At 40.5% G+C, this 27,868-nt stretch overlaps 2 protein-coding genes across 2 annotated transcripts in view; one reads left to right on the top strand and one right to left on the bottom strand.

Moving 5' to 3' along the window:
• On the top strand, positions 1–26,451 carry TXNDC5 (thioredoxin domain containing 5). The gene is made up of 10 exons (XM_082046366.1): positions 1–295; positions 5,544–5,693; positions 8,434–8,539; positions 9,830–9,926; positions 12,232–12,347; positions 14,558–14,644; positions 17,598–17,738; positions 20,649–20,731; positions 23,995–24,124; positions 24,725–26,451. Exons 1-10 carry the CDS (start codon positions 69–71, stop codon positions 24,845–24,847), a joined length of 1,260 nt encoding a protein of 419 aa, XP_081902492.1. The 5' UTR covers positions 1–68; the 3' UTR covers positions 24,848–26,451.
• Positions 24,725–27,868, bottom strand: part of BMP6 (bone morphogenetic protein 6) — a 93,027-nt gene continuing 89,883 nt past the window's right edge. Inside the window, exon 7 of the mRNA XM_082046365.1 lies at positions 24,725–27,781. Within this exon, the coding sequence (XP_081902491.1) occupies positions 27,632–27,781 (150 nt within the window). The 3' untranslated portion in view covers positions 24,725–27,631. The remainder of the gene's footprint in view (positions 27,782–27,868) is intronic.

Raw genomic sequence — 27,868 nt, 5'->3', positions numbered from 1 at the left:
CCGGGCGGGGCGGAGCGGGGAGAGAGGCGGCAGGAGCCGCTTTGGCCGCTCGCTCTCTCGGCGCCGCGATGGCTTCGCTCCGCTCCGGCCCGGCCTGGTGGCGCCTCCTCTCCTTGGCCGTGTTCGGCCCCGTCCTCTGCGGCCGGCCCGGGCGGGCTGAGCCGGAGCCGGGCCCGGGCTCGGGCGCGGGCCCGGCGGCGGAGGCGGACCCGCACGGGCGGCACCTCTACAGCGCGGAGATGCTGCGGCACGGCACCGCCGCCGCCCCCCACTTCGTCATGTTCTTCGCCCCGTGGTGGGTATCCGGAGCGGCGGAGCGCAGCCCGGCACGGCCCGGCCCGGCCCGCCGCGCACTCCTGCCCGCCTCTTCCCCCATTGACGTGGCGGCGGGAGGCGGCCGGGCCAGGCCGGGCCGGCGGCGGGGGGGAAAATCGAGGTCGCGCCGCCCTGAGTCCCAACAGCCCGGGCGCCTTCCCCAGGGGCGGCAGCTGGGAACCCGCGTTGAGTGGCATCCGGGGGCTGCGGAGCGCCGGGCCGGGGAGGGAGGGCTGAAGCCTCGCGTGTGCCCGGCCCGGGCCTCCGCGGCCGTGCGGGCCCTGTCGGGGGTTTCGGCCCGACCGGCGGTGGCCGCCCCTTCCAGGTGGGCCCGCGGCAGCGCGGTGCATCGGCACCCGGCGGTGTCCCCCCGAGTGGGGCCTGTGGGTGTAGCCGGTCCGCCGGGCGGTGAGGGGGCGAGCGGGGGCTGGGGGGTCCCTGGCAGCTCTCCTTGCACCTCCCCAGACTCTGTTTCACATCCTTCCTCAAAGAGAGTGTGTAGCCCCTGTGCATGGCAACAGTTGCAGTTTGGTGACCATGGCTTGCCCTGTGCCCCTCCGTCTCTCAGCTGTTCTCATTGGAGAAGTTATGTCCTCATTACAATCACGAAATTTAAAGAGAATTTTGCAGTGGGAGCAGTATAACAGTAGTTCTGTGTCCCCGAGGCCACACGTAGCTGTAGCAGAGCTGTAGGGTTCTTAGATTTGCAAGAGAGCTACTGGGCATTTGTCCTGGACCAATGTTTGACACAAGACTAGTTTACAAGAATGGGAGAACAGGGCTTTGCTGGATGTTACAGGTGTCAAGAGGACAGTGCTTCTCATCTTTGGGACTTTCTAGTGGTTGTTCATATTCTTTTTTTCTTCATCTCTTGCCCTACCCATTTTTATCTGACTTACTGACGTCCAGTAGAGGTTATTGGGAGTTTTGTTAGAGCTGATTGTTTGGGTTTTGGTTTTGTTCTGTTTTCTCAGATTTAGATAAAATAAAGTTTAGGGAACAGTGTGCAAAAGTTATGTTTTGATCCTGGGTTTTCCGTTGGCACACGGTGCCATTGAGGCATAAGTGAGTCATGATGCTCTTTGAAATCAACAGCAGAAAAGCATTTCCTTTCAAAACTGAGGAACTGCTGCCTTTTTTGTAATTAACATTGTCTTGTTTATGCTATATGAAAATGCTAAGCAAAAGCTTGAAAGAGCAGATATGTGCCTTTGTTCTTTGAAGACCACAAAAGCGGAGGACGTATGACGTGCTGGTGAAGGACCGTTGCCTGAGAGTGCTGTAAGGCCTAAGAAATGCCCATACAGAGCAGGAGTGCTTCTAGTCTGTTCTGTTTTCACGTGATAATATCTGTGTCTGCCCAAGCTATGACTGACTGTTCCACAGGCATCCCTAAAACTGGAGGAGCTTTCATCTCAGCGCAGTCTTTCTAGGACACTTTGTGCTAAATGGGCCATTGCAGAGTCCAGCGTATGGTGGACACCCTTAGCATGCATCAAAGAGAGTGCTGGCCTTGCGAACCTGGACCATGCTGTGCCCTTGGGAGGACTACGGATCTCCGCCCAACTTGAACGTGAGGGAGCTGCATCGTTTCCCAGCCTTGTTGTGGCTCCTCTGGATGTTCCTCTCACCCTTAGCAGACCCCCTCCAGATCTCTGAGGCTTGGCTTCAGGACCCTTGGTCTGGACTCTTGGCTCCTGACAGGCACCAACAGGGCCAAGTTTTGGGTCCAAAGGGAAGAGAAGGACAAAGGGAATATCTGTGTGCTTGAGAGAGGTGCTTAAACATACCAGTGGTTTTATTGTCAGTGGGATCAGGCAGCAACCTGACATCCTGGAGTCTATATTAGAGCCTCTTGACCTATTCCTAGGTGATGTTAATGTGCTAATCTCGTAATGCTTCTCACAGAGGCATGTGTTTTGGCACTACTCCCTGCAGTAAGGAGAGAGAAGCCCAGGAAGCAACCCAATGTTCAGCTAGAATTGTCTTTCAGATTGCTGTGGGTGCTGCTAATGCTGCATTGTCAATGCTACCAGTAAGAGCTGGGTGAGACAGAGCTGATGTAACTCTTGTCTTTGGATTCTCAGCACAAATGTTGCTGAGGGCTTCACTCCCAGACAGCAGAGGTACACAACAGGTCCTACATGTGTTTCAAATATTGCGAGCTACTCCAAGAAGAGAGCATTCCAAGTCATTTGCATTCATATGTCTAAAGTTTTCAATCATCAGGCTGTCCCCCTTCATAGCTACACTTGACAAGGGATAGAACCATGAGCAGGTTACTCTCTTGATGCCACTAGATATTCTTGAGATGTTGTCCATACCAGTTGTGTGTTTACAGAGGAATGAGGTTCCCCTGGTTCCTTAGTTGGAAGGAATCTCAAATGAGTAGTTTCATTGTATTATTTTGACCATTACAGATCTTTTCAACAAATGTGGTCTCAGTAAACCTCTGGAAGTCCACTGAGCTGAAGCAGACATGATTACCAGAGTTTCTTGCTGTTGAATTGAAGGCTGTTGACTGGATTTTCCATTGGCTGGATTCTTTTTGTCTGGAGCGAGACTGATCCTGTGCTGCTTGTACCATTATACCTGTCTATCCCAGGGTCTACTTTTAATTGGTTAATCATTTGTGCTATATATTTCTGTGGAGCTGCCCTTGCTAGCTGCAGAGCTCAAGCTCTACTGGTGGCCTCCAGAAATGTCTGCGTTCCTCACTGACTGTAGGGGGCTTATTGGTAACTGTACTTTTGACATACATGGTCCTTATGTACACTTACATCCCTTCTTGTCATGGCCCAAGAAATCTGCCATTCATTTTTGCAGATGAGAAGTGCTGGTACTGTGTGAGGAGTACTGACCTGTCAGCGGGAGGTACAGCAGCTGGGTACTCTACAGATGCCACCACAGCAAAATAATTTCCAGGCAACCAGCCTGCAAACTCTTACAAATAAAGTCCTTTCACCCCATACCTCCTGATATTAGTGATATACAAGAAGCATTTGGTGTTTTGTTTTGTTTTTCTTTTCTGAAAGTTGGATCCTTCCTATGGCCTTGTTAGTTTCTTTTGGATTTTCGTTTATGTTTGTAAACAGAGATTATGAATCCTTGCACCTTCCTAGGCCCTGTAAGGAAGGAAGAGCAGGACTTCTCATTGACACAGGGGTGTCCACTGTTTCCAGGGGTAGAACTGGCAGCTCCTCCTCTAGCCCACTGGTGTAATGTGGAATGGCAGCAATGAAGGACTATGTAGGTTCATGGGGCTAAGGGGGACATGTGATGCTGCATGTTTTTGCTCTCTTTATTTTTTGACTTCTCCGGTTTTATATATACTGCAGCTACGTCTGATGAATTTCAGAAAAAAAAAAAAAAAGTATTTGGGGCATTGTCTTGTCTTGTATTTCCTTCTGTGTAATACTGAATTTTTTTGAAAACCAGGAATGACTAACTAGTTGATTACTGATTCAGATACGAGCATTTTTCTTGCTTCATTTTCAATTTTAGCTCATATAAACTGTAGAAGGAAGGGAAAAGGGTACTTTGTGTATAGCAGAAATCACAATGTTAAATATAGACAAGGGAGCTCTGTTCTGTGCTTAAAAATCAGCAGGTTAATTCCTTGAGATTGCCTTACCTAGTTTTCCGTGCCCTGTTCTTTAACACCAGTCAGTATTCATTCAGTGTTTAAAATCCCTGCAACTAGGAAGGGACCAGGGAATCCTCCTATTAATTCAAGGTTCATGAATGAGTTGACTATGGAGGGGCTTCAGTCTGAAGTTAAATATTTAAGGAATATTTAATTTTAGTAATAACACATGGCATCCCTTCACCATGAGAATTCAGCATGAGATCGTATAGGAGGTCATGTTCCCCCACATAGTGGGAGTATGTGTGACCCACTGTGCCTGACTGCAACAGGACCTTATTAAGGTCAGAAGACATTCTTAAAGTAAATCTCAAGGTAATTTTTTTTGGTCTTAATTATAGCAGGATACCTAGAAAGGTGTGAATCCATGCAGCTTTTCTACAAGTGGACTCAAAACCAGTTGTATAAGTGAAACTGTTTTACATGGGAGCAACTTTCTCCAAAGTCCTAATGATGTTCTAATTGTTACTTACAGAGTAGACTGTCTAGGTCATGCCAAGGGCAATAACAGCATTCATGCTGTCAGGTTGAGAATGTTTCGTGTTAATCCAATTACGTATTTTTAGATGCCTTGGAGGGTTGACAAAAGCAGCCATTAAAGAGAAATGAAAATCCATTCCTTAACTTTTTTCATTGTAGTTACAGGACTAGGGTATTGCTATAATGACTCATAAGACTGAGAAACCAATGAGAAGAATAATAGCCATTTTCTGCTTTTGGGGAGCTGCTGTTATAGCAACTGTGTAAGGCTGGTAAGGCTGGTTTTCTGTGCATATGCAGATATAATTACCCTGTTTCCCTGAAAATAAGACAGGGTCTTACATATTTTTGCTCCAAAACTTATTATTTTTTTACATGTATAGCTGCCTGGGCACTATTTAAATGGACTTTTTTTTTTTTTTCCATGAACTGTAACTAGGGCTTATTTTTGAAGTAGGGCTTATATTTCGAGCATCCTCAAAAATCCTGAAAAATGATGCTAGGGCTTATTTTCAGGGTAAGTCTTATTTTCAGGGAAACAGGGTAGTTTATGCTGTGCTGCTTGGGCAAAGTATGTTATGGGAGGATTTTGAGAAACCTTGTTCAGAAATCAGTCCTGGTGTGTTTCATGACTTGTGGTTACAATTCCTGTGATGCACACAAGTACAAGTAAGTGGCTTTACGAAGAGGCAGGAAACCGTTATCTTCTCACCTGTTGCTAAAATATACAGTATTGTGGAATCTTAGAGCAGAAAGAAAGCTAGACAGCCTGACAGGATTTTTCTAGAAAGCTGGAAGCCTGAGAGTGCTTTTCTTAATAGCCTCATTAAGTTCAGGGGGTGTTCAGTAAGCTTTGTAACATAAGAGGAGAGTAGCAAGAAGTTCTCGTCTCGATGATTTTTACATGAGATGAGTTTGCAGTATCCTACAATTAATAGTATTCACTGTTGATTAATGTAACAGTGCTTGAGTATAGAAGATTTCTGACTTAACTGTTTTTAAATTTATCAAAATCTCTGATGATTCTGTGTATGACTTTTCCATAGATTCCCCTCTAAATGTGAGCAACTCTTAAGCAAATATATTGTTCCTTCTGTCGCAGGTGTGGACATTGTCAGCGTCTCCAGCCAACTTGGAATGATTTGGGAGATAAATACAACAACATGGAAAACCCACAGGTCTACGTTGTTAAAGTGGATTGTACTACAGATACTCCACTGTGCTCTGAATTTGGCGTCCGAGGATACCCTACGTAAGTACAAAAGGATGTCTGGTCCTATTTCTTTCTTCCATAGTTTTCCGTGATCCTCTGCCAATTTGTTGAAGCTAACTTCTAAGCTATGCTTTTTGATGGGTTTCTTTGTAGCCCTTTGGACCTCATATGTTCATTTAAGCCTTTTTACCATGTTGCCAAGTATCATGTGATACATACTACTCTTACTCTTTATTTTTTTTTAAAGAAACTGTTTTATGTCTTGGAAGATGGCCGTGTTTAAATGAAGACCAGAATTGTCCTTTTCTTTTTTCTGAGAGTACCTCTTTCTCAAGCAACAGTACATTATGCTGCTGTGTATATGCATGACAGAGCTGGTCTCTGGTAACAGTACTTTTAAAAATAACTTGTCACAGGTTCATCAGTACACTGCACTATTCATAATTAATGTGTAGGTGATCTCTTACATTTTTGAGTGCACTTAGTACTCATAAAATGATAAATTAATAGTATCAGTACAGCAGTGGTGATGTACAGATTTTTCTAGGTAATTTTGCTTGTTTTGATCTAGGAGAAATTCATTAGGAGTTTAAGGTTGGTAAACTTATCCTGGTATAAAGGATGTATGCCTTACTAACCTCAGCTTTGGTAGGCAGAATGTGATCTAGAGTGTCTATGAGACGTCAGCCTGGGTAGTGTTAGATACACATGCTCCCTTTTTAGCTGCCAAAAAGGAAAAAAGGGATTTTTTTTTCACCTATGTCTTCTTTAAAGCTTCTTGCAAAAATGGATGGGATCATTTCAACTGCTTTACTAATTACTCCTCTTGGTGTGGATAAGTGGAGAATGCAATCATCTGTAGCCCCTCCACAGCCTGTATTTTTCAGTTTCCTTCCCTTTGCTCACTTTGTGCAGCGTTACCTCTGACCCCAGCAACAGCCTGAACTTGAGATATGCTCCTGGCTGCACCCGCTTTGACGCAGCTGAGTGCAACTCAGTAGAAGTTGAGAGTTATAAATAGCAAAGTCCTCATTGAAATAGGAATTGTCCTTAAGTACAGTTTGTGACTTAGTTCCACTAGAAATACCAAGAAACAATGAATATTACTACTCTATTTTAATATCACCAAGAGTGAACAACTGTCATCTTTGCATATTTGAGTAGATTATATTGTGGTGCTGTTCCTTGTAAAATAGAAAGAGTGACAGAGATTTTGAACAAGAAAAAAAATGAATGAACATGTAATTGCTCTTTTTTGTTCCCCCTCCTCTTTAAGGTCATTGAATATCTAGGAATAGTTACTGCTTGCTTTCATGTACTTGAAAAGTAGAAATGATAAGGCAGTCATCTGCTAGTTACAGAAATATAGAGATGAAGGGGAATTTATGATATTGTCTTCCTGTCTGAGTCAGTTTTTAACCAGCCTGTTTTTAAAAACTTCCAGCAAGGGAGATTTCACAGCTTCCTCAGGCAACAGAGGGATTGTTGCAAGTCCAGGATGTGCTGGTCCCTACTCTGCTTTTCTAAACAGCCATCAAAGGAAAGGCTGCATCCTCTTTCCATCCCCCTGAGAGTAAAAGTGGCTGAGCACATCCCTGCACTCATTAGTACAGTTGTCTCAGGATTATTTGGTGCTGCAAAATACTCTCTCAACTGAACTAGAGAAAACTTATGCTCATTTGACAAAAATAAAGGTGCAGCTGGCTTTTTAAGCTGATTTTTTTTTTCTGATTCCTCTTCAAAAGTATTGCCATGAGGTGCACTTTAGATGTTCTTCTGTTTAATTTTTCTTGTTACCTCCTTATTACAAAATCGCTTTTTTTTAACCTCAAGAATTTTTTACTTGCCATCATCACAAGGAACATTCAAGAACACCTTAAGCAGAAAACACAGTGGGAGCTCCCATCTCTTTTGAATGTATTTGTATTATGTGTTTTTTCAACACTTTCATATGTTCATTTTTTCCAGCTGTGGAACAAGAAGAAAGAGAAAAACATTTCAAGAAAAAACAGTACAAAATGACAGCTTGGCAAGGGGAACTGAGAGCCAGTAGTAGACAGTAGTAATTGAAACTATTATTTGCTTTAAAAAATAAGACTAGATCAGAACTCAGTATGGTCCCCTTTCAATTTTAACTTAAATATTTAATAGTAGAAGCTTTAGGTATTTTATGGAAAAGTTTTGATAGTAATTATTAAGTGTTATAATCATGAAAGTCTTTAATCCCTACAAGCAGTCACTTATCTCTTTGTCCTCTTGACTTGTTTCAGGATGTTTTTAATCAGTTTAATACCACATGAACATCCTACATTCCAAGAGCAGTCAGGGAAGGAAATGTGAGAAAGAAATTCCTGGGAAAATAAGCATTGGATATTTTTCCTTTGATGGTGGAGAGGAGTGAACAAACAGAATTGATGTTTTTTTACACACTGAAATAGGATTAATAGGCATAATGAATGATTAACTTTAGAACTGAATGCTGCAATGTTTTATTTGCTCTTGCTTGTTGATCAAAGTAATATTAAGCTATGCTGATTTTTAAAATCGTATTTCTTTTCCCTGGTTTTAAAATCTCCTTTAAAAGCTTACATGGGAATGGAAAAGTGTCCTAAATTCTATCCATAACCCTTTAAGTTGAGACGGATAGGTGTGATGCTGATATTAATAGTCAAGAGAGCTGCTGCTGCAGCCTGAGCCACATTGCTGTGGATTAGCAAAGCGTGTCAGCTTTCCGAGAATGTTTCCATGCCTCACTCTTTTCAACATTTTGATTCTTCAGCCTAAAGCTGCTTAAACCAGGACAAGAACCTCTGAAATACCAAGGCCCCAGGGACTTCCAGACACTGGAAAACTGGATGTTGGAGAAACTAAATGAGGAACCATCTGTAAGTGAAAAGGAAATAAGAAAAGGAAATATTCCTTTCTGCAGACTTGCTTATATGTCATTTTTGTAGTTTAGGTTTCATTTTCCAGGAGGAAGTCTACTCCTGACAATAAAATTCAGGTGGCAATAGCAGTATGGAACAGCTTCCACATAAGTCAGAACAGTAATTAAAACTCATCCTGTGACCTGCCCTTTGTTTCTTGTGTTTAAAACTACAGTACATAATGCAGTTTTTAATGTTTAGCATTTTGACATTTTAAGATACAATTCTTAGTGTCAATTCAGTTGACACCTGTAGGTTGTAATGTTTCTAGAATATGAAAAGCGGTTTAGCTATAATATGTTATAAATTGCATTTGTGTTGGGCTTAATTACCTCTTAAAACAAGGATGCCATCTTTAGCGCAGTTATTATCTGATAATGTTGTAGCCTAAAGAAAGGATTTAAAATAATTGGTTAGGTTAAGTTAAGCTAATACCATCACTAGGAAAACCCTTGAGTTTAGGGGTAGCACTTTCATATAGTAGCCAAGCCTTGCCTGAAATGAAATCTGTGATTGCTGTTTCTAATCAAGGTAAAGCCTTAATGTTTGCTGAACCACAATTAGAATGTGGTTATATTTAAACAAACACAGTATTTTTAATAATTAAACATTAAATGCTAAACTATTTTAAGAAATGTACTTTCAGGTTCTTAAAAAATTCTTTCTAGCTCTGACCCTAGTAAGTAGTCACTTGCTTTTGCTGAAGTGCCAGTGGGTTTGCTGCAAGTTGTATCTATAAAGTGTTTGCCCTTTTCCCATTGTTGCTGCCTTCATGGAGCTATTAGGTCCCTCCTTCTGGCATTAGAGGAACAGAAAATAGCTTTTTCACTAGCTATTTTTAAATAGTCCAAAGACCACTGAACTGGTGCAATGGCAGATGTGGCTGATGTGTGATGCTGTGGAGAAACGATTATGTAATCTAAGTGTGTTAATATATGGTGATGTGATGAACGCCATAGCAGTTACTGTGCTCTATGACTGTACTACAGCACAATGAAAGACACTGTTATTCCAGTGACTGAGAGAGCGCTTTTCAGTGTGGTAGTCTTTTCCACATTTTGCTTTCAAGTAGTTGTTTCTTAGGAAACATTAGATACCTAAATTGAACTAAATAAGGACATTGCTTTGGGAATTTAAAATTTCAGAGTGCAGGGTTTACAGCACTATTGCGGAATGGTGTGATACAGGAATCAAATATTGTGTATTTACTGTACAAGACAAATAAAAATTCATTTTTCTCATGAACAGCATCCAGAATCTGATGTGGAACCACCAAAAGCCCCTGAACCTAAGCAGGGAATGTATGAACTCTCAGCAGACAACTTCAAGATGCACATAGCAGAAGGTAACTTTTGTTCATAAGCAAGAGGTACTTGCTTACAGAGACATCAGTAGTGGGAAGACTGCAACAGAATGTTAGTTTTCAAGGTACCCCTTTCCCACTTTTATTTTGCAGTAATGGCTAGTGAAAGAGGATGAAACTACAGACTGTTTAAGAGTGCAGTAGTTTAATTACATATTGCACACCATGAGAAAGTTTTAAGAATTGCTCTCCACTCAGAAGGCAGCCAAGTTAAGGCCCCTGATCCCGTAGAAGAAGCTAGCAGGGCTTGCTCAACCAAACTGGCAGAGTCTCGCCACTCACTCTCTTTTTTTGCAAACCCCATTTCCTCTTTCCCTCCAGGCCGGCTTGTTCTTACTCCCAGGCTGCTCTTCTGGATAAATATAATCCACCTGTTTCCTCCTTACTGCCCCAATTCCACTCCAGTCTTGTCCCTTATTTGATATTGTTTAGCTTCCTTCCCTCAGAATTTCATGTGGGCAAAACACTTTGCCTCAGTTTGACTGTTTTAAAAAGTATTTTCTCTGGAAGCTTTAAAATTAATACCACAGGTGATACCTAACATGGGAAATTTCTCCCCCCACATGGTGGGCTTTTTGAAGAATGAGCAAGAGCTTACAATACAAACTTTGGGCTGCCATAGCAACAGATGACACTACCACCTCAATCTGTTTTCCTAAAATCAAACGCCAGATTAAATTAATTTATCTGTGCCCATGTATTATAATGCCACCAGTGAGGTAGATCCACGAGCTTCATAAAGTAACTATTAACTGATGAGAAATATTTTCAAGTGTAAAAGAGCATTTTGTGCAGCTCACTTAAAACTACCCAGCCTGTGTGGCATAACACAGAATTACATAAAAAATCTTCATGGATTCCTCTCTAAGCCATAAGGGGGATGCTAAGCATTAAATAATTTTACAGTCTGAGAAGATAGTTAAGTTTAGTGTATGTTTAAATATTTTAATATTTTTATTGTAATACTTTTATTATATACCTGTTGGCATTCATAGAGGAGACATTCTCATGGTTGTATGCAATGGTAAAGCTGTTCTCTCTGACTTCAGTTACAAGAAGTTCAGTGTTTAAATTTAGCAGGAGATTTAGCAGTTTCAGCTGGAAGATTGATTTTTGTTCTTAAAAAGTCTACCTTTTGAGTGCACTAGGGCAAAAATAATTTTGTTTTTTTTTCTACTGGGGAGGAGAGCATATCACAGAGTATGTGGTACAGAAGAGCTGATTTCGACTAGATGTTCTTATTCATTCATGAGAAATTTCAGTTTGCAGTTTACTTGACCAAGCAAAGCACATCAATTGGCTTGGAAGTATTCCTTGTGCAGAACAGGCAAGTTAGAGTACACTACTATTGCAGTTTACATTTCCTGCTTATTTTGTGATGTCTTTCCTCTGGCCTCTTTTTGTGAACAAGCCCTCAAACTAGAAATTAATTCTAGTAATATCTGCCCCAAAGCAGTCTTCAAAGGATTATGAATAATTCTGTTAAAAAGAGATTTTCTCCAGTTGTTGGTGTTTTCCTTTACATTAACTTGATTTTTTTCCTTGTTTTAGTTAAGTTTATTTTAATTTTTTATTAACAGAGCTTTGCCTTGTGTGCAAAAGCATGCAGCATCTTGAGTTAACAGTCACCTTAATTGAAGGAAATTACATATTCTGGTACTCTGCAACTAACATTATATTTTAAACATTAGTAGGAGATAGTAGAGAGATGCACCTCTCTATAAAACACCACAAAAATCTACTAAAGGCAGCAGTTTCTGCATAGTTGACTTGAAAATACGAAGTCCAGGGCAGAAAAAGGAGCAGGAAAGCTGAACAAAATTATTTAGGTAGTTCAGGTATTTCATGCAGTGGTGTTTCCTAAGAAATGTTTGAGTTGAAATCTAAAATTTTCTTTCATTTATGCTGTTACAAATCCCTGTTCCTTGATGGCTCTTTCTGCTCTGTAATAAGGCAAGTGATTGACATGGTAGAATTAGACATAGTAGCAAATATTAGGTTGAAAATGTCAATTTAATATCTCATTTGTTGGCTTGAGGTTGTGAAGCTGTTTGGATTTTCAGGGAAACTGGCAACACTGTGGGACTGCATAAAGCACTGAAAACCTAATTGCTGAAGTATTCTGTCCTGGCCTTTGATTCACTGTGTTTCCTATCTTTAACTCAGGAAATACCACGATAAATTTGCAGTCTGAGATTAGTACCTAGTCTTTAATTGCAGCCAAATTCATTCCAAATGAGTTAAATATTTTTTCTTTTCTTTTTTTTTTTTTTCTTTGACTTAAAAGGCAATCACTTTATCAAATTCTTTGCCCCTTGGTGTGGTCATTGCAAGGCTTTGGCCCCAACCTGGGAACAGCTGGCTCAAGCTTTTGAGCATTCGGAAACTGTCAAGATTGGCAAGGTAGGTGAAGTGTTCTTAGTCTGAAAATGTGTTTTGTATGAATGGATGTTTCAGCCAAATATCATGCTTTTCGTGCTGTGATTTGCAAATAATAATTGTTTTGTTTGTCACTTCTTGAATCCTTTTATAGTCATAGTTTCTATTTTAATTTTGAGATGGTTATTTTCTCACACATACATAGTTGACAGAACTCCCTCATTTTAAGCAAGGACTTGTTAGAAACACAGCTAGCTCTCTGTGTTTCAGAGAGAGCTGGGAATAAGTCTAATAGTTAAAATGCAGGGAATAATATTTTGAGATTTGTTTTTTATTATGCTTCCCCTCTGTCAGAAGTTTATAGACTTCAGTGTTTATTTTGAGTGGGACAGTGAATTCTAATCTGCTATTTACAGCATTGGATTCTATTTAGCAAATTTCAGAACTACAGAGCTCTATGATGAATTACTTCTCCTCTCTCCTGTCCCTCCTCCTCCCCCACAGAACTTTCTAAAGGTTTTGGGGGGCCTTCCACTTTAAAAACTGATATGTTGTCTGGCTTTACTATTTCCCTTAGGGTTGATAACCAGATTCTGTGGTGTATTTACCGTGAGAACTTGTTACTTGTACATGGAGTGATTTCTTTGCAAAGGTATGGAGGTGGTCTGGCAGTTGCAGTTACTGGCTTTATTTGCTGACCCATACCTAAGTCCAGGTGGCTCAAGATGTGAATCCCTCTCTATTTGCCAGCGGTGGAAAACTGACTGTGCTCAACTTCCATATCCTTAAGCTTTCAGAGTGGATCCACTGATCTGAAAGGCTGCGTTGACAGCTTGTGGTGTTGTCAGTCCCACAGAGGGGCAAAATCCCAGCCATCTCCTCTGCCTCTGCCCCCATGGTGCTTTCAACTGTGACTAGGGGTGATGAGCTTGACTTCTTTTTTTTTATTATTATTCTTTTTATTTTTAATGCTTTGAAAATCTGCTAATTCAGGTACGCTGTAGATGTGCAGAGCAGGTCAGCATAGTTGAACTTTAGAGAAGACATATAATTTTGACACCCAGTCGATAGAAAATTAGATTCCCTCTGAGAATAAGATAGCAGAGGTTGTTACTCCTTTGATGGTGTCTTTACCAAATGTTGCATCTGCTGATTTATTTTTTGAGAACCCGGAATGCTTGCTGTCTGATAAAATCATTGCTTAGCTTAAATATCTTGGGAAGTTACCATTCTGGGTTACCCAGAGAAAAATAAACAAAAAATTTCCAAAATTTCTGTTTATTCAGTTGTCTGTCATGTTTTCACTGTTACTGATAGTTGCTATTTAATAAAGCCACTAAGAATTGTCTCCATGCTAGTCAATTCTGTGTAACTGTATACCTTATGAAACTATTTGAAATAGGTCTTGTCTGAAATTGTGAGTCTGTAAGTAAACAGGAAACACAACGGTTTCTAAGAAGGTTGAACCACAACTTTCATGTAAACTGGAGGAATAGCGTCTTAGCAATAACACCTACTGGCAGGATTCTTTTTAATTGCTAGAATTGATCTTCAGTGATCTGGGGCAAAGTGTTTCTAATGCAAAATTCTAAATCCAAGTGCTGTGTGGAGCAAAGTCTTCAATGCTTGTTATCTTTTTTTTTCCCCTACTTTTTCATCTGCCTCAAAAAAGATTATAAACTGGTAACTTTACAGATTAGTTATGACATATTAGAATTGAGTGTTTCTATACACTTGAACTTCCCTTGGAGCAAAGTTAACTTGCTAGGTGTTGACGTGTCTCCTGAAGTCTTTGAAGAGTAGCCTTCTGAAAAATGGATGAGGCAATATATCTTCATTTTAGAGCTCTCTCACATTAGCGTTTTGGGTCTTACTGTCCATGTGGTCTTTTTATTCATTGAGAATACCAAGTACTTGTTTTAATTGGGATATTTAATTATGTCTTCATTGTTCTTTGTAACTGTTACTACATCCTTCTATCCATACCTCCCTCCCCAATCCCTTAAAAGAAAAAAAAAGGCACAACATGCACACAGCCTCCCAATTATACAACCAAACCACTATTTGGAAAGCAGACATAATTGTTCTCAAGACAGTACTTGGTACTGAGTTTTGCCAAGCCATGCATTGCTAGTTCCTGTATTTTTCTGAGATTTTAAACATAAGGGAAGCTATGATGCCTGATGCATATTTATTTTATGCACTGAATGGGTTGTATTTTTTCCAAAATGCAGGTTGACTGTACCCAGCATTATGAAGTCTGCTCTGAAACCCAAGTTCGTGGCTACCCCACACTCCTCTGGTTTAGGAATGGTGAAAAGGTGAGTCTGCAAGCTCAACAAAAGATTAGACCATTTTTTTTCTAAACAATACTTGGACTATGTTTGCATTCTTTGGAAAAAAAAGATCAAGTGGGCATACAGGAAAGTCTCCTTGTGAGACAAAAGGATGTTGGAGGTTCAGTCTGGTACTGGAAGAGCTATCCTTCATCCACAGATGAAAGTTAGAGCTTTTTGCTCTTTGTGCTTTGCAAATAACCAGTATGATGTTCAAAAGTCTGTAAGTAGTATTTCCAATTACGCTACTGTGTAGGGGAATTTTGGGTGTACTTTATCTTAATACCTTACCTCCTATGGAATACAAAAACATAGATGAAATAGAAATAATTAAATTTATATTTCACAATGTATATCAGAATGTTCTCATCTGTAAGTTGTGCCTATCTGCTGAGTGAGGGCTGAGTGATGCAGATTTTCCTTCTTATAAATCTGAACACTTCTTATGACACTGCCAGTGAGAGTCCTATGGGCCCAGTTGACGTTTTTCCTTGTAGCAAGTCAAGGAATTTCAATATTCTGAAGTTACAGGGAAGTAAAATATTTATAAATACCATATACGTTAACAGCAGCAAATAAACATAGTATAAATAGCAGTGTTACTTGTCATATTTTTCACGCTTTCAAAATAAATTAAATGTATAAAATGGATATTAAAAATAGGTCTGCCAGCAGAGAACCCAGGACTTCTCTTTCAGCTCTTACCTAATAAGTTTTGGGGTCGTGGTGGTTTTTTTCCCCCACTCCTCTTGCATTCCTTTTTGAACATCTAGAGTACCAGAGATGAAAGTTTTGCTACTCAGTACAGTTTTGTGGCTGTTGCTTGTGGCAGTTTTCTGGCCCTCTAAAGAGAAAGTGGCCCTAAGTACCTACCAGTGCATGTGAGGTTTGGTATAAACACCCCTATAAGATCAGACACTCCAGGGAATTTAAATGAAGTAGCACCTGAATTTCTGAATCCCAACCTGGTTGATATGGGAAATACGTGGTCTTGTTATAGCTGTGCCTGGCACATGTCGGAAGCAGAACTGGAAGCTGAGGGAGCAAGTCAGACAAAGTGCCACATCCAAGGGTAGAGGTGTTTTCGGTTAGTTAAACTTTGGTCTGTATGGGGCGTGAGTTTGAAGAATGGGAAGTGTTCTGCTGTTTCTCCAGAATGGTTTTCCAGCTGCATTATTTTTCAGATAGCCACAGATGGCAAGATACCTTGCCAGAACTGTACTGTCTTGATCTAGAAAAGTTAGTTGTGGTTTTTCTTGACAAGCCAGATCACTTTTTTTTTTGACCCTTTATAATTATCAAAGTTTGAGTTGCTTGGATTTATTTGAATTGAGTGCAGTGAAAGAAAAAGCGGATCACTGTGGTTGTATTTGGTAAAGCTGAAACTCAGCCATTAATCTGAACAATATATTTCTGTTGACATCAAACTGGCTTTTCTTCATTGGCAGTGTGGTATTCCCTGGTGGCTTACTGCCACCAGAATCACATCTTTCTTTGTGGGCTAATACAATATATTTAAACAAAACACAAAACAACCCCAACAACTTTCCAATAATCTGACGCAGAAATTCCTGGAAGTCTCTCTGGCTGTTATTGTACTGTTTTAGCAAGGAGGGGAGGAGGAGAACGGCTTCAGCTGTCCAGCATTGTTGTCTGTCATGCCATCATCCCCTTTGTCATAACTGAAGTCTGGCATCACAGAATCCCTCTTGGTTAGATGCAGCAGAAACCCTGGGAGGAATGAACGGGCACTAGCCTAGCCCTGCCGAAATGGAGACAAAAAAGCAGGTACAGGCTTCTTGCATCATCTTAGATTAATTCCTCTGTGATTTAGATCCAGTGCAGGGAAAGTGGCTAGTTCCAAGTAACGTTATCCATGATAAAAGAAGGCAAATGTGTAAAAAGAGTTCCAAAGATACAGGAAATAGTTGCAGAGGTGTCTGCAACTTCCAGTGTATGGAAGATTGTATGCTGCTGTATGTTGTATGCTGTTTCTTGAAGAGTCACTCTTCATCTGAGAGAGGAGATACATCTTGTAGCCCACACAGCATGGGACTGAAACTTGAGAGTTTCATTCAAAATGGATGTGTAGTGTCTCAAAGAGATTATGTCTCTTTTGAACAGAGAAATTAGTACTGATCTTTGCAGAGAGCGCTGAGGGCAATCATGCAAGAGCCAGTTTGGAGATGACTGACAGGGATTTGAGACTAGAAACTGCTCAGAGATGTTCTCATTTCTTGTTCTCTAGAGTTGTGAAAGTACCTGAGATACAGGGAAGCATCTAAGGCAAACTGTGCCTTCTTGAAGATCTGGCTAGTCAAGAGCTGTACATGCAGGTTCAAAAATGTGACTTAACTTTGGTCAGAGTGGTGCTGTTGGAGTTGCCTGGCCCGCAGCAGACAGCGGTTGTCTCTTGCTCCCACATGAACTGATGCACCCAGAGAGCGTTGCCTCATTCTTTGGGTTTTCTGAGGGTGTGTGACAAGTGTGTGGGCCAGAGGAGCGACGGTGTAGTTCAAGTGATGTAGGTGACATGCAAGTCCATCTTTCAGTCCTGTCAAAACACTGGACAGAGCTCTCATGGTAACAGAGACCATTGCCAAACAGTGATGGGTATCTTAGTGCTCCTTGCTGTAGCTTTAGGTTTGGAAAAAGAAAACCTTGAAAATTAAGGTCAAAGCGGAAAAGCTTCTGAAGTTTGCTTCTACATTTCTAAAGTACCGTTCATTTCAAGGAAATTTTAGATTGTTCACTTTTGATACAGAAGAATCTATGGCAAATCCTGGAGATATGGAGTGAATGGAATGCCATGGAGAAGTTTATTGACTATATAATCGTATTTATTATAAATAAGCTTACGCTTATGTTTTTCTGGTAATCATCTATTTGCCAGATTAACTACATATATACACTTCTGTTAACTATTTGATAATTGCAGGGTGACCAGTACAAAGGGAAGAGGGACTTCGATTCCTTAAAGGAATATGTGGATTCCCAACTGCAGAGCTCAGGGAAAGAGCCCCCAGCAGACAAACCTGCCGAAGCCCCGCAGCCACCTGCAGAACCCACCCCTGTTGAGGTAAGTGCTCCTGCACTCCCCAGTGGAGTTAAAAGTGGTCAAACTATTTCAGCAGCCTGAGTCTTCCATGTGTTTCTCTCTTCGATAGCTTGAGAATGTAAACTGAACCAACCACTTCTCTGGTTATTTTTTTTAGTAATTAATGAGTGGAATCAGACCATAAATCCTAGTGATACTTTTACTAACCTGAGGAATTGGAGAAGGAAAAAGAATCTGTTTTTTTTTTTTGTGGTTGCAATAAGTTGTTTAGATAGAGCAGCACTAATAACAGTCTTTGTCTGCGGAACTCCTGGCACCTCAGTCTCTATGACGGCGTATTTCATTGCTATGGAGATGAACATTTCTTGCAAGATTCTCACTTGAACCCAGGAGCATGGTGCACACTGCTTAGCCCCTTAAAAAAGCCAGTGTCCTACACTTATGGACTGTCTTCAGATACAACAAACAAGCAAAGGTTATGAAGACTGACCTAAATGTGGCATGGTAACATGTCCTGTAACAAGGAAACTCCTCAGGTTTGAAGGCTGATTCTAATCCTGGTTGTAGGAGCTACAGGGGTTATGAATGTTGCCAAGGAATTGACAGGAGTAACATTATCACCTTTGCATAGTTGTACTTCATGTCATTTAGTTTTCTGTGGTTTTTTAATCACTTTGGCATTTCATCTGCTATTTTTCTTGTAGCTGACTATAAAATTGGTGAGGTTGAGAAATTAGGGATAGTTTTTGAGCATAGTTTTTCATGAAATGTGGAAAACATACTTCTGCCTAGAAGAAAAGGGATGGTGATTTACACTCCCTTGTGATGTTGAATGAACTTACGTAATTAAAAAGCATCAATATTATTAATATAAATACAGCTTATATGCAGCTTGTCACAGGAGCATATTGCCTTTCCCAGTTGACTTTTCCAGCAACATTACTCATCTAGCATAAAGTGGCTTACCAAACATTATAGACAACACAGATTTGCAATTTTCATACCCCTGATTTTTTTTTTAATTGACCTCATATTTGGAAGATCCTAACAAGCTGATGTTAGCACAATGAAGAAAGCAATTAATTGTCTATTTTTATAGAAGTAACACAAACCACATGTGATGCAAATTCCCACTTAGGCCTTGCATGCACCAGCACAAGTACAAACAAGAAAGGATTGTGTGGGGATATTTTGCCAAATAATAGACACAGTGTAGGACTCAGCTTGTTTTTGCAACTTTACATCACAGCTTTGGATGCCACCATTTCTTGGTTGCTCATCTTCAGACACCTTGGTTCTGGTTTTGTTTTCGTGAGTTTTGAAACAAGGGGCTGGCCCACACAGCCAGCAAACACCGACTGCAGTTGCTCAAGACCAGTTCCACAGGCAGCAAAAGCAATGAGTTCCAACTTCAAATTTGTGTCCCTGCCTAGATTCTCCCAGGTCTTAAATGGGCCAGGTAGTTGCCAACCCTTTCACAGACACTTTTATGTCTGTGAGGCTTCTTTCCTGGCAGACATGGCTAAAATGAATTCAAAAATTATCCAGATGGGTTAAGGTAGAGTGACCAGCAGATGCTCAGATTATGTGATTGCATAAGATGTCTTTTCTTAAGAAACCAAGCCTAAAATTGAGCTGTCTGATATTAAACTTATTTTTGTGCTTATATACTTCACATTGCTACTCCAGTAGTAATCTACAGATATTTAAAATGTGTTTTACTATGTGGATTGTGGGGAGGATATTGTTTATGGGGTTTTCAGATTTGGTATCTTAGATTGTAAATGATGTTTGGAACATCTGGTTTGGATATCCATTTAGGAGATTCAGAATAGAAGAATATGTATTTAGTGCTCCTTTTTTCTTCATCTAATTATTTGTAATTAATAATTAGAAAGTATAATTTCTAAATTATTCTTTAGAGGTAATAACACTTCAACCTAATGAAATAACTTTATTTCATGAACTAGCAGTTATTAACATAATGTTTAAAGGTACAAGATAAATTGTCATTTCAAGTTTATTTTTGGCTTCTTTTCATAAATCTCTTTCTGGGTTTAAAGTATAATGGGTAATACTGTCAGTTGCACTCTTTTCCTTTTGCTTCCATTTGAATTTGAAGCTTTTACAGGTGTGTGATTTATTTATTTACTTTTAGTCCCTCCCACCCTTACAGGTTTCACACAAAAAATGGAGTTTGTTATGGTTTTGTGTTCTCACGTGAGACCCTGTGCAAGCAATGTGCTGTCATCCCTTCCCTCCTGTGCCACTGCTCCCATGTCCTCTTGAGAGGCAAATAACGTGTTTCTGGTAACAGCTTTTTCTATGCATGAAACACTGCGGTACAGCAGAGGGAGAAGAGCTGTCAAGACATCACTAGTGTGCGTTAAATACCTCATTAAACTCTCAGGTGGCCACTCTGTGCTTTAAGACAGCTCCTCTCAGGGTTGTCCCTTGAAACTTTTGTATGACAGTGTATTAAAATTAAGGCAATTTTTTCCAACAACTGAAAATTTGGATACAGGCAAATCCCCTGAAAATGTTTGGTTTCTCTGATCATGGATGAGATACAGCATGAAATACACATTTCTCTTCTGCATCTTTATATAGAATGTCCTGAGTTGGAAGGGACCCACAAGGATCATGGAGTCCAACTCCTGTCCCTGCACAGGACAACCCCACAGTTCACACCATGTGTCTGAGGGCGTTGTCCAGTCTCTTCTTAAATACTGTCAGGCTTGGAGCCTCTCTAGGGGAGAAAAGCAGCTGAAGGGTGGAAGCAAGGTGTGCTGCTGCTACTCTTGTTTATATTATCAATAATATTATATTTTCCAGTTTGAATTTCCCTTTCAGGTAGCTAAAAGCTTGTTTGGCTGATGTTATCTATACAAAAAGTTTTGACTCTTTTACTTTTTTTTTCTTTATGAACAGGCTGCAGTGCTCTCTCTCTCTGAAAAAGACTTCGATGCAACCATTGCTAGGGGGATTACCTTTATTAAATTCTTTGCTCCATGGTAAGAAGTCTGCACCTGTTCTTGTTCAGGATTACTGTTGGTCTGAGCTATCAGTGCATTACTTGCTGTAGGTCTTTGAGTTGTATGTAGTATGGTATTTGTTGTCTGGATCTAAAATGTGAATTAACTGAGGAATGTGTGTATGGGCAAGAGTTAGAGCAAAAAAAGCTCACTCTGTTTTTAAGCTTTTTTGGGATCCCTCTCTCTAGAAAGGCTGACAGAGAAACTTTACTATGTCAGCCTCAGGCAATGCTGGGGAACAAGGAGAGTGAAGTTGTCTTTGCTGGCTCAGCGTCCTCCTATCCCTTGATTAGGGTCAGGTGAGGGGAGTGTATCACCAGTGTTGGGAAAGGAGAGTGTGCTGGCCTTTGTGTCCTCTCCTACCACAACCAGCCACTCTTGGAAATCTCACTGGAGTATCTGGGAATGGGTACAGGCTGTAGAGCTATGGCAACTGGCCGCTTCTCTTCAAATAGCTGACAAAAAACTAATTTGTCCAAGTGGCAATTTTGAAATGTTCTTAAAATAGTATATTCCATGTAATATGTTCCAATAGTGACCCAAGGTAGAAATGTCCAATGCAGATGCTGTAGGTGTAGAGACCTGCTCCGGCGGGGGCATTGGACTAGATGATCTTTCAAGGTCCCTTCCACTCCTTAACATTCTGTGATTCTGTGAAAGCACTGGTTAAGAAAATGTAATGACCTGTCTTCAACCTGCCATCACTGGCATACACTGCAGAGCCTGGGACCTGATGTGGTATAACACCTCAGCATCACAAACTCATACAACAAATATTTTCCCCCTTTTCTTACTGTTTCCTTTCTGAGACCAAAAGAAAGTTTTACCTTACTCTTTCTGGTTTATAGGCTTCATTTTATTTGTGCCTGGATTGAATTTGATGGAACTTGCATACCATCTTTCTCATCCATTGCCCAGTCTCTTACTCAATAGAAGGAAGCCTAGCACAGGGGAGATTAAAATTAAACTGTATTTCACTGTGTGAAAGATAACACATCTCTGATTTCATCACTGGTCACCCCACTAATGCAGTATATAAAATATAAAAAGATCTTTTGTTTGTGGTGGTAAAAGGTCATCAATACAAAGCAACACAAGATAATGCAACCAATATTTAAATGTGCTCAGGAGTATCAAAATATTACAGCTTAACTTTGACAGTAGGCATGACTATGTTTCTTATTGTAGGCAAGAAGTACCAGGGAAGGTTTCATTTTACGTAATCTCAATGATGCAGTCTTTTCCAGTGTTGTCACCCTTCTTAACGCAGTCTGGTTTGCTACTTGAGAGACACTTCTGTGATCTTTTATGTCTGAAAGATCTGCTTTTGGTTGTGCGCAAGTATCTGCCACCACTGTCTTAAGAAATACCCTGCCCATGCACACATCCCCCTTCATGTTTACTGCTCTTTCTTCACTCCCTTTATCCTCTCTGTGCGCTGTGAGGGACTGAATCTGTGCCTGTGCTGCTACTGTGCCACCAGCAGAACCAGCTGGTAAATTCAATTTACAGCTGCGCACACAGCAGCTTCTAGTCTGATTTCTGAACCCAGGGCTTGTTGGCGCACGTAGACATTCATTATCTGAGAAACTTTTTCCGGAAAATTTTGAGGTAAAGAAATGCTCCCTTTTAAATTATCTTTTCTTAATAATACTGCATGTTAACCATCTCCTCATCTTGTGGGGTGCTGCTGGATCTCGGAGATAGGATCAGTGTTGGATGACAAGCTGAGAAATGGTTGTTCAGGATGCAGAGTAAAGTTCTTAAACCAGTGTGTGCTCTCTGGCTGCAATGTTCAGAAAGCCACCGTTTAGGAAAATACTTCCTATATTTATGTAGCTGGTATCCTAGTTTTAGCTCTGAAAGTCAGGCTTGTGTATACAGTTGTAGTGCTCTGCATATAAATGACCCTTTTCTCTTCCAAGTGGATTAATGTATGTAGGGCTCAGCAAACACTATTCTGTTGCTTGCTAGTTGTGTCTTTCAGTTAGTTTTGGATAAATATTGATGTTAACTTGCACAGTAAGCATAAAATCATCCTGTTCTAGTAGTTTTTATGCATGGTCAGAAATGCTTTTATACTGTCACTGTGTATTTAAAGATAGACTGGCTTGCATTAAGAAAACTTTTGCTGAGACATCTTTCATTATTTTTTTGAATGCCCTGATCCAGCCTCGAGGCACTTGCGGGGCTGTTTTAATAACCCAATTAAGGTGCAGCTGGGTTAGAACAGAATGAGCAATGCAGCTTTAAAGTCTAAACTGCTTTGGGAATTCTTGAAGGCAGTGAGAAGTTCAAGTTATGAGCTTGTCTAAGCCAAGTTCAAAATATAAACAAAATTAATACCTTACTATAGTTCCTGCCATTTTACGGTATCATTTTCTCTCTTGACACTAGTGTTTCATTGTGTGTACTCTGTGGACCACATTCTCACATTACTGTAGAGACATAAGGGAATAAAATAGAAACAGGCTTTTTTGTGTTATTGATGGTAAAACTGGAATAATTCTCTATTTGATGCAAATCGGAATAAGGCCTGATCTGTGGGGTTTTTTTGCCATCTGCTAAGTTAAACTTATTGACTATCAAACAATTCCATTGTGGATCTACCTGAAAGTACAGTGGTAGTGCTTAAACTTGAAAGTACCTTCAGTGAAAAAGCGCATTAAACTGCTGCAGTGTTTCACAAAAACAGAATCTGTGTTGACAAATGTCTCTATTGAGTTTCCAGTGTTGGGAGATGCTACGTTGGTCAAGGAGGCCATTAGGAACTGGGAGAAATTTAATAGGGAAATTAAAATCTCATTTAAATAATGTCTACGTAGCTTTAGCATAACTGGCACATGCCACCTGAAAACTTAATTTGTACTACAGATGTTCTATACCTTGCTTTTAACATTTGTTTCTTAGCAATCTTTTTTTTTTTTCCATTTAAATATTCTCTATGCTCATCTTCACTTGGCTTCATATTCCTCTGCAGGGCAAAAATGTTAATGCACCGACATCCAGAATACCATTCCAGATGAGACTAATGAAGGCCAGAGACTACTTCAGTGCTCAGCTTACATAAAATCACTCATTTTCTTAGCTCATTTACTGACATAATAGTGCAAGGGAATTTGAGGGCCAAATCATTAGGGGATAGGAAAGGCAGCTAGTTAAACTTAGAGCTATTGCAGCAGGACAGTAGAGATAAACTGGAAGGTGCATCTGTGAAACAAATTTCTCTCTTTTGTTTCTAGGTGTGGTCACTGTAAGAACTTGGCTCCAACTTGGGAAAACCTTGCCAAAGAGCAATTTCCAGGTTTGACTGATGTCAAAATAGCAGAAGTAGACTGCACTGTGGAACGTAATGTCTGCAACAGATTTTCTGTAAGTGTGAAAGATCTGAAATGACCGGGCTCGTATTGTGTAGCAGATGTGAGAGACTCCAGGGTGCAGCCGAGCCGGCTGCTGTGTTGTGAGCGCATGGTGACAGTGCAGCTGTGTTCTCCGTAAGCCAAAAATGGGGTAGTTCAGAATGGCACCTGGTGACACAGTTTCTTTTCTGGACTGTTTGTGCAGACTTGGTCATTCTCATTATTCGATAAAGCTGAATAAGTTCCTAATTTAAGAAGCCTCCCTCTGTGAAAGCACCAAAGCAGTCTTGTGGTAGCCAATGTAAAGTTCTGTTCCTAGAAAAAAGTATTTTGGTGCTGGTAGGCAGACACCAAGACCAAGAGCTGGAGCTGCTGTTCCAGGAGCCCAGAGGAACATGCATTATCCCTTTCAATTACAAATGTTTAGAAATTGCACGTTGGCACTGGAAGTTCTGGCATGGTGTTTGAATGTGGTTCTTTGAAATTAAAATGGCTTATTGTTTGAGAGTGGCTTGGTCAGGTTTTTCAGTCAGGTAAATACAAGTGAAGGATACCAGTGAGTTCAAACATTAGTAACGAGTTTATTTTTTGTGTGTGTGTGTGTCTTTTGAAGGTTCGTGGTTATCCTACGCTTCTGCTTTTCCGAGGTGGAAAGAAAGTCAGTGAACACAATGGAACGAGAGACCTTGAATCACTGCACAGCTTTGTCTTGCGTCAAGCAAGGGATGAATTGTAATAAAAGTCTGGATGCTCCGTCCCTGGCTGTCTTTGTACAGTATCTGAGGGATTTCAATCATTGCTAATTTTCAAATAGTGTATTTGGGGTTGGGGGGGTGGGGATTTGGGCTTTTTTTAAATTTCTTTTTTTAGGAAACTGAATGTACTATACATTGGTATCTTCCCTCTGTGTGTGTGTTAAAGACATGCTACCTTGTGTGTGAAGGAAAACTAACAAGTAGTTACTGTGCAAATTGAGAATATTTTCAGCATGGTACTATTACTGCATTTCTGTGTTCCCACAATGAAGTGTAAATGGTTTCCTTTGAGACTAAAATACATTAAGAAAACCAGCTTAAGGGCACCAGTAGAATATTTTTGTCTTCAGGTTAGATTTGGTTAAAAAGTAGTCCTTACAAAATGTCCACCATTACTAGAAAGGCAAAAGCTACAGCTGTGTTGAGTGCCAGTGTACTTAAACCCTATTTGTCTTAATATAGCTGCTGGATAAGAAACGGAATGTCATGGGAGGTTGCAAACACACATACACACACACACCTTTGGAAGATACCAAGCCACCACGAGCTGGTTGTTTCCTGTTAATCCTCTCAGTGTGGGAGGTCTAGCCATAATGAAAGTGATGGTACTGTAACATGTGCCTGAACATTACTGATGCCATAGTGTACATGTGTCAGGTGAATTTTCGTAGGCTGTTTCCATCCAGCTCCAGAGGAGCAACTCTGCTCTACTTCTATAGAGCCAAAGTTGTTGTAACTGCTCCATTAACGTTAAATGATCAGAGCTGATGACACGGGTTTCGTGCCCTCGCCTGCATCCACACTTCGTGCTGACTTGCTCCTTATTCAGAGTACTTAAACAACAAGTAGTACATTTTTTGTTTTGTTTTTTTGGGTTTTGTTCAGCTATCCTACAGTAGTATAAAAGTAGTTCCCCACTCCTCTTCTTGAGCCTTAACTGTTTCCCAAGCTGCAAGTGTTGGTAAGTTTGAATGCTAGGACCAGGCACTCTGTGGTGCCTTGGGTTAGAATATGGATCTGTTCTTTGGTGCAGAAGCTGTTCCATGTTAGACTTAATTGAAAGCCAAAGAATTTACGCTACAGAGACTGTGATGATACAAAGACAACGGCAAACCAAGAACTGAATTCTGCCATCTCGTGTGCATAGAAACTCATGGAATGAGGATCACTACAGGCTGACTAATCTGTCAAGATGCTGATTTTTGTCCATCATATGGAATAAGTTGGGTTTGTGTGTTTTGTTTTTTTGGGTTTGTTTTGTTTTGTTTTGTTTTTAAAGCAAACCAGCAATGAATATTTAAATCAGTGAATTTCTCCTGGTACTTCACTTCACTGTCTGTCCAGAACTTTTGATTCTGTTCAATTTAAAAATGTGTAAGGGTGAAAAAGCCACAGTGAAAGCTAAGTGTTGTACTGGCAGATGTATTAGATCAATGTATATACTTCTGCCTTAAAGAAAGCCTTTATTATCATGTTTTTAACAACTTTCTAGTGAAGCACAATCTCATGAGTTTCTTGTATAAAGTCAAAGTGGTACAATTGTTTACACTGAGATTTTTCTAAATAAAAACTTTTTTAAAAAGCAGTCTTTCTATAAATGATACAGCACAATGAATATACAGTGACAAGTGCAATAAATTATAGCTTGTATTTACAAGAAGCCTTTTAAATGCAAGAATTAGAGGTAAGTGCATTTAATACAAGTTTAATAATGATCAAAACAATTTGCTATTTGCTTCTGCTAGACAAACTGTTGCTACACTGTGAATGTATCCTTTATACCAGTTTGTTAGTTGCGTGAGTTGAAGGGGAGAGGTTGGCCCAAGACTTGCGTGTGTTGTTGAGATTCTGTCTTCCTGTAAATAAATTGTCCAGCTAGAGAATGAATGGCCCCTAAACTTTTAAGTCTGACTTACAGCTGTAGAAGCGTCCTGACTTCCTTCCTGGGCAAGTGGTAGTAGATGAGGCAGCTCCATGTGGGGAATGGAAGGAAGTTGCATAAGAACAAGTGTAATAAAGTTCCATTGCTCAGTCAAATAGTAAACTGGAAAGACCAGCTGGGGTCTGTGTTCACACTAGTGTTTCTAACACAGGGTGCAGCCAGGCCAGCTCACGCTTGCAGCATCAGACTTAAACTGTGCTTGGAGAATAAGAGAACCGAAACATTGTTGCTTTGGCACAATTTAAGATGCTTACCACCATGACGGATTCAGGAGGAGACTAACAGTCTAAGTGAAGTAACTGGTCCTTCTAGACAAAAGGCAATTCCTAACCTTTAGAATTTTGTGTTATCTTGGACAACATGTATACTTTTAAGTCTGAAGGACTAACACCGCTTTCTTAAGCTCGCTCGCTCTCCCCTCATCTTCCCCCAGAAAAAGAACTCACTTGTTTTGAGTGTTGGGTGCCTATCGGGTAAAGCTGCAGCATGCATCCAAGTAACTGCGAAGGCCACGCTGCTACGTGAGATTAAGACGGTCCCATTCAATATAAAGCGTCTGTGGGCAGATTTCTGCTTTGCACACGCTGGCTCGGCAGAGCTGAGCAGCCACCGTGGCCCAGGGTCAGTCTGTAAAAAGTCCAGGGGTTTGCTCGTGCCCCAGCACCTGGTCCCCATACCCCTCCCCTGCATGAGGCACATGCAGGGTGTTCCAAAAGGTGGTCGATCGATTATTTTTTTCTCCAAGGTCAGGTAGTTCATGAAAGCATGGACGGTAGGATGGAATTTCGTGGTAGAATCACAGAGTCTGTGTGAAGACTGTTTGTCAGTGACATCCACATGCTCTGACTACCATATTCCTGTATTTCTTCAAGATTACGTTAGAATTATCATCAAAATAAAGAACAGATATGGCATTTAGTTTGGTAGGTGCACAGCATGGTTTGGGAACGTAATCAGGATTCATAAGATGAACCTGTTGCCAAAAAGAAAACACAACTGAGACAATGGTAACTTGTTTATAAATTCACCTATTGCTTTGGCATGGAGCTTTCTGGAGACT

Source organism: Streptopelia decaocto (genome assembly GCF_964273445.1).
Source record: "Streptopelia decaocto genome assembly, chromosome: 2".
Lineage (NCBI taxonomy): Eukaryota > Metazoa > Chordata > Aves > Columbiformes > Columbidae > Streptopelia > Streptopelia decaocto.
The sequence above is the reverse complement of the archived record's forward strand: the minus strand, read 5'-3'. Positions and strand labels throughout refer to the sequence as shown.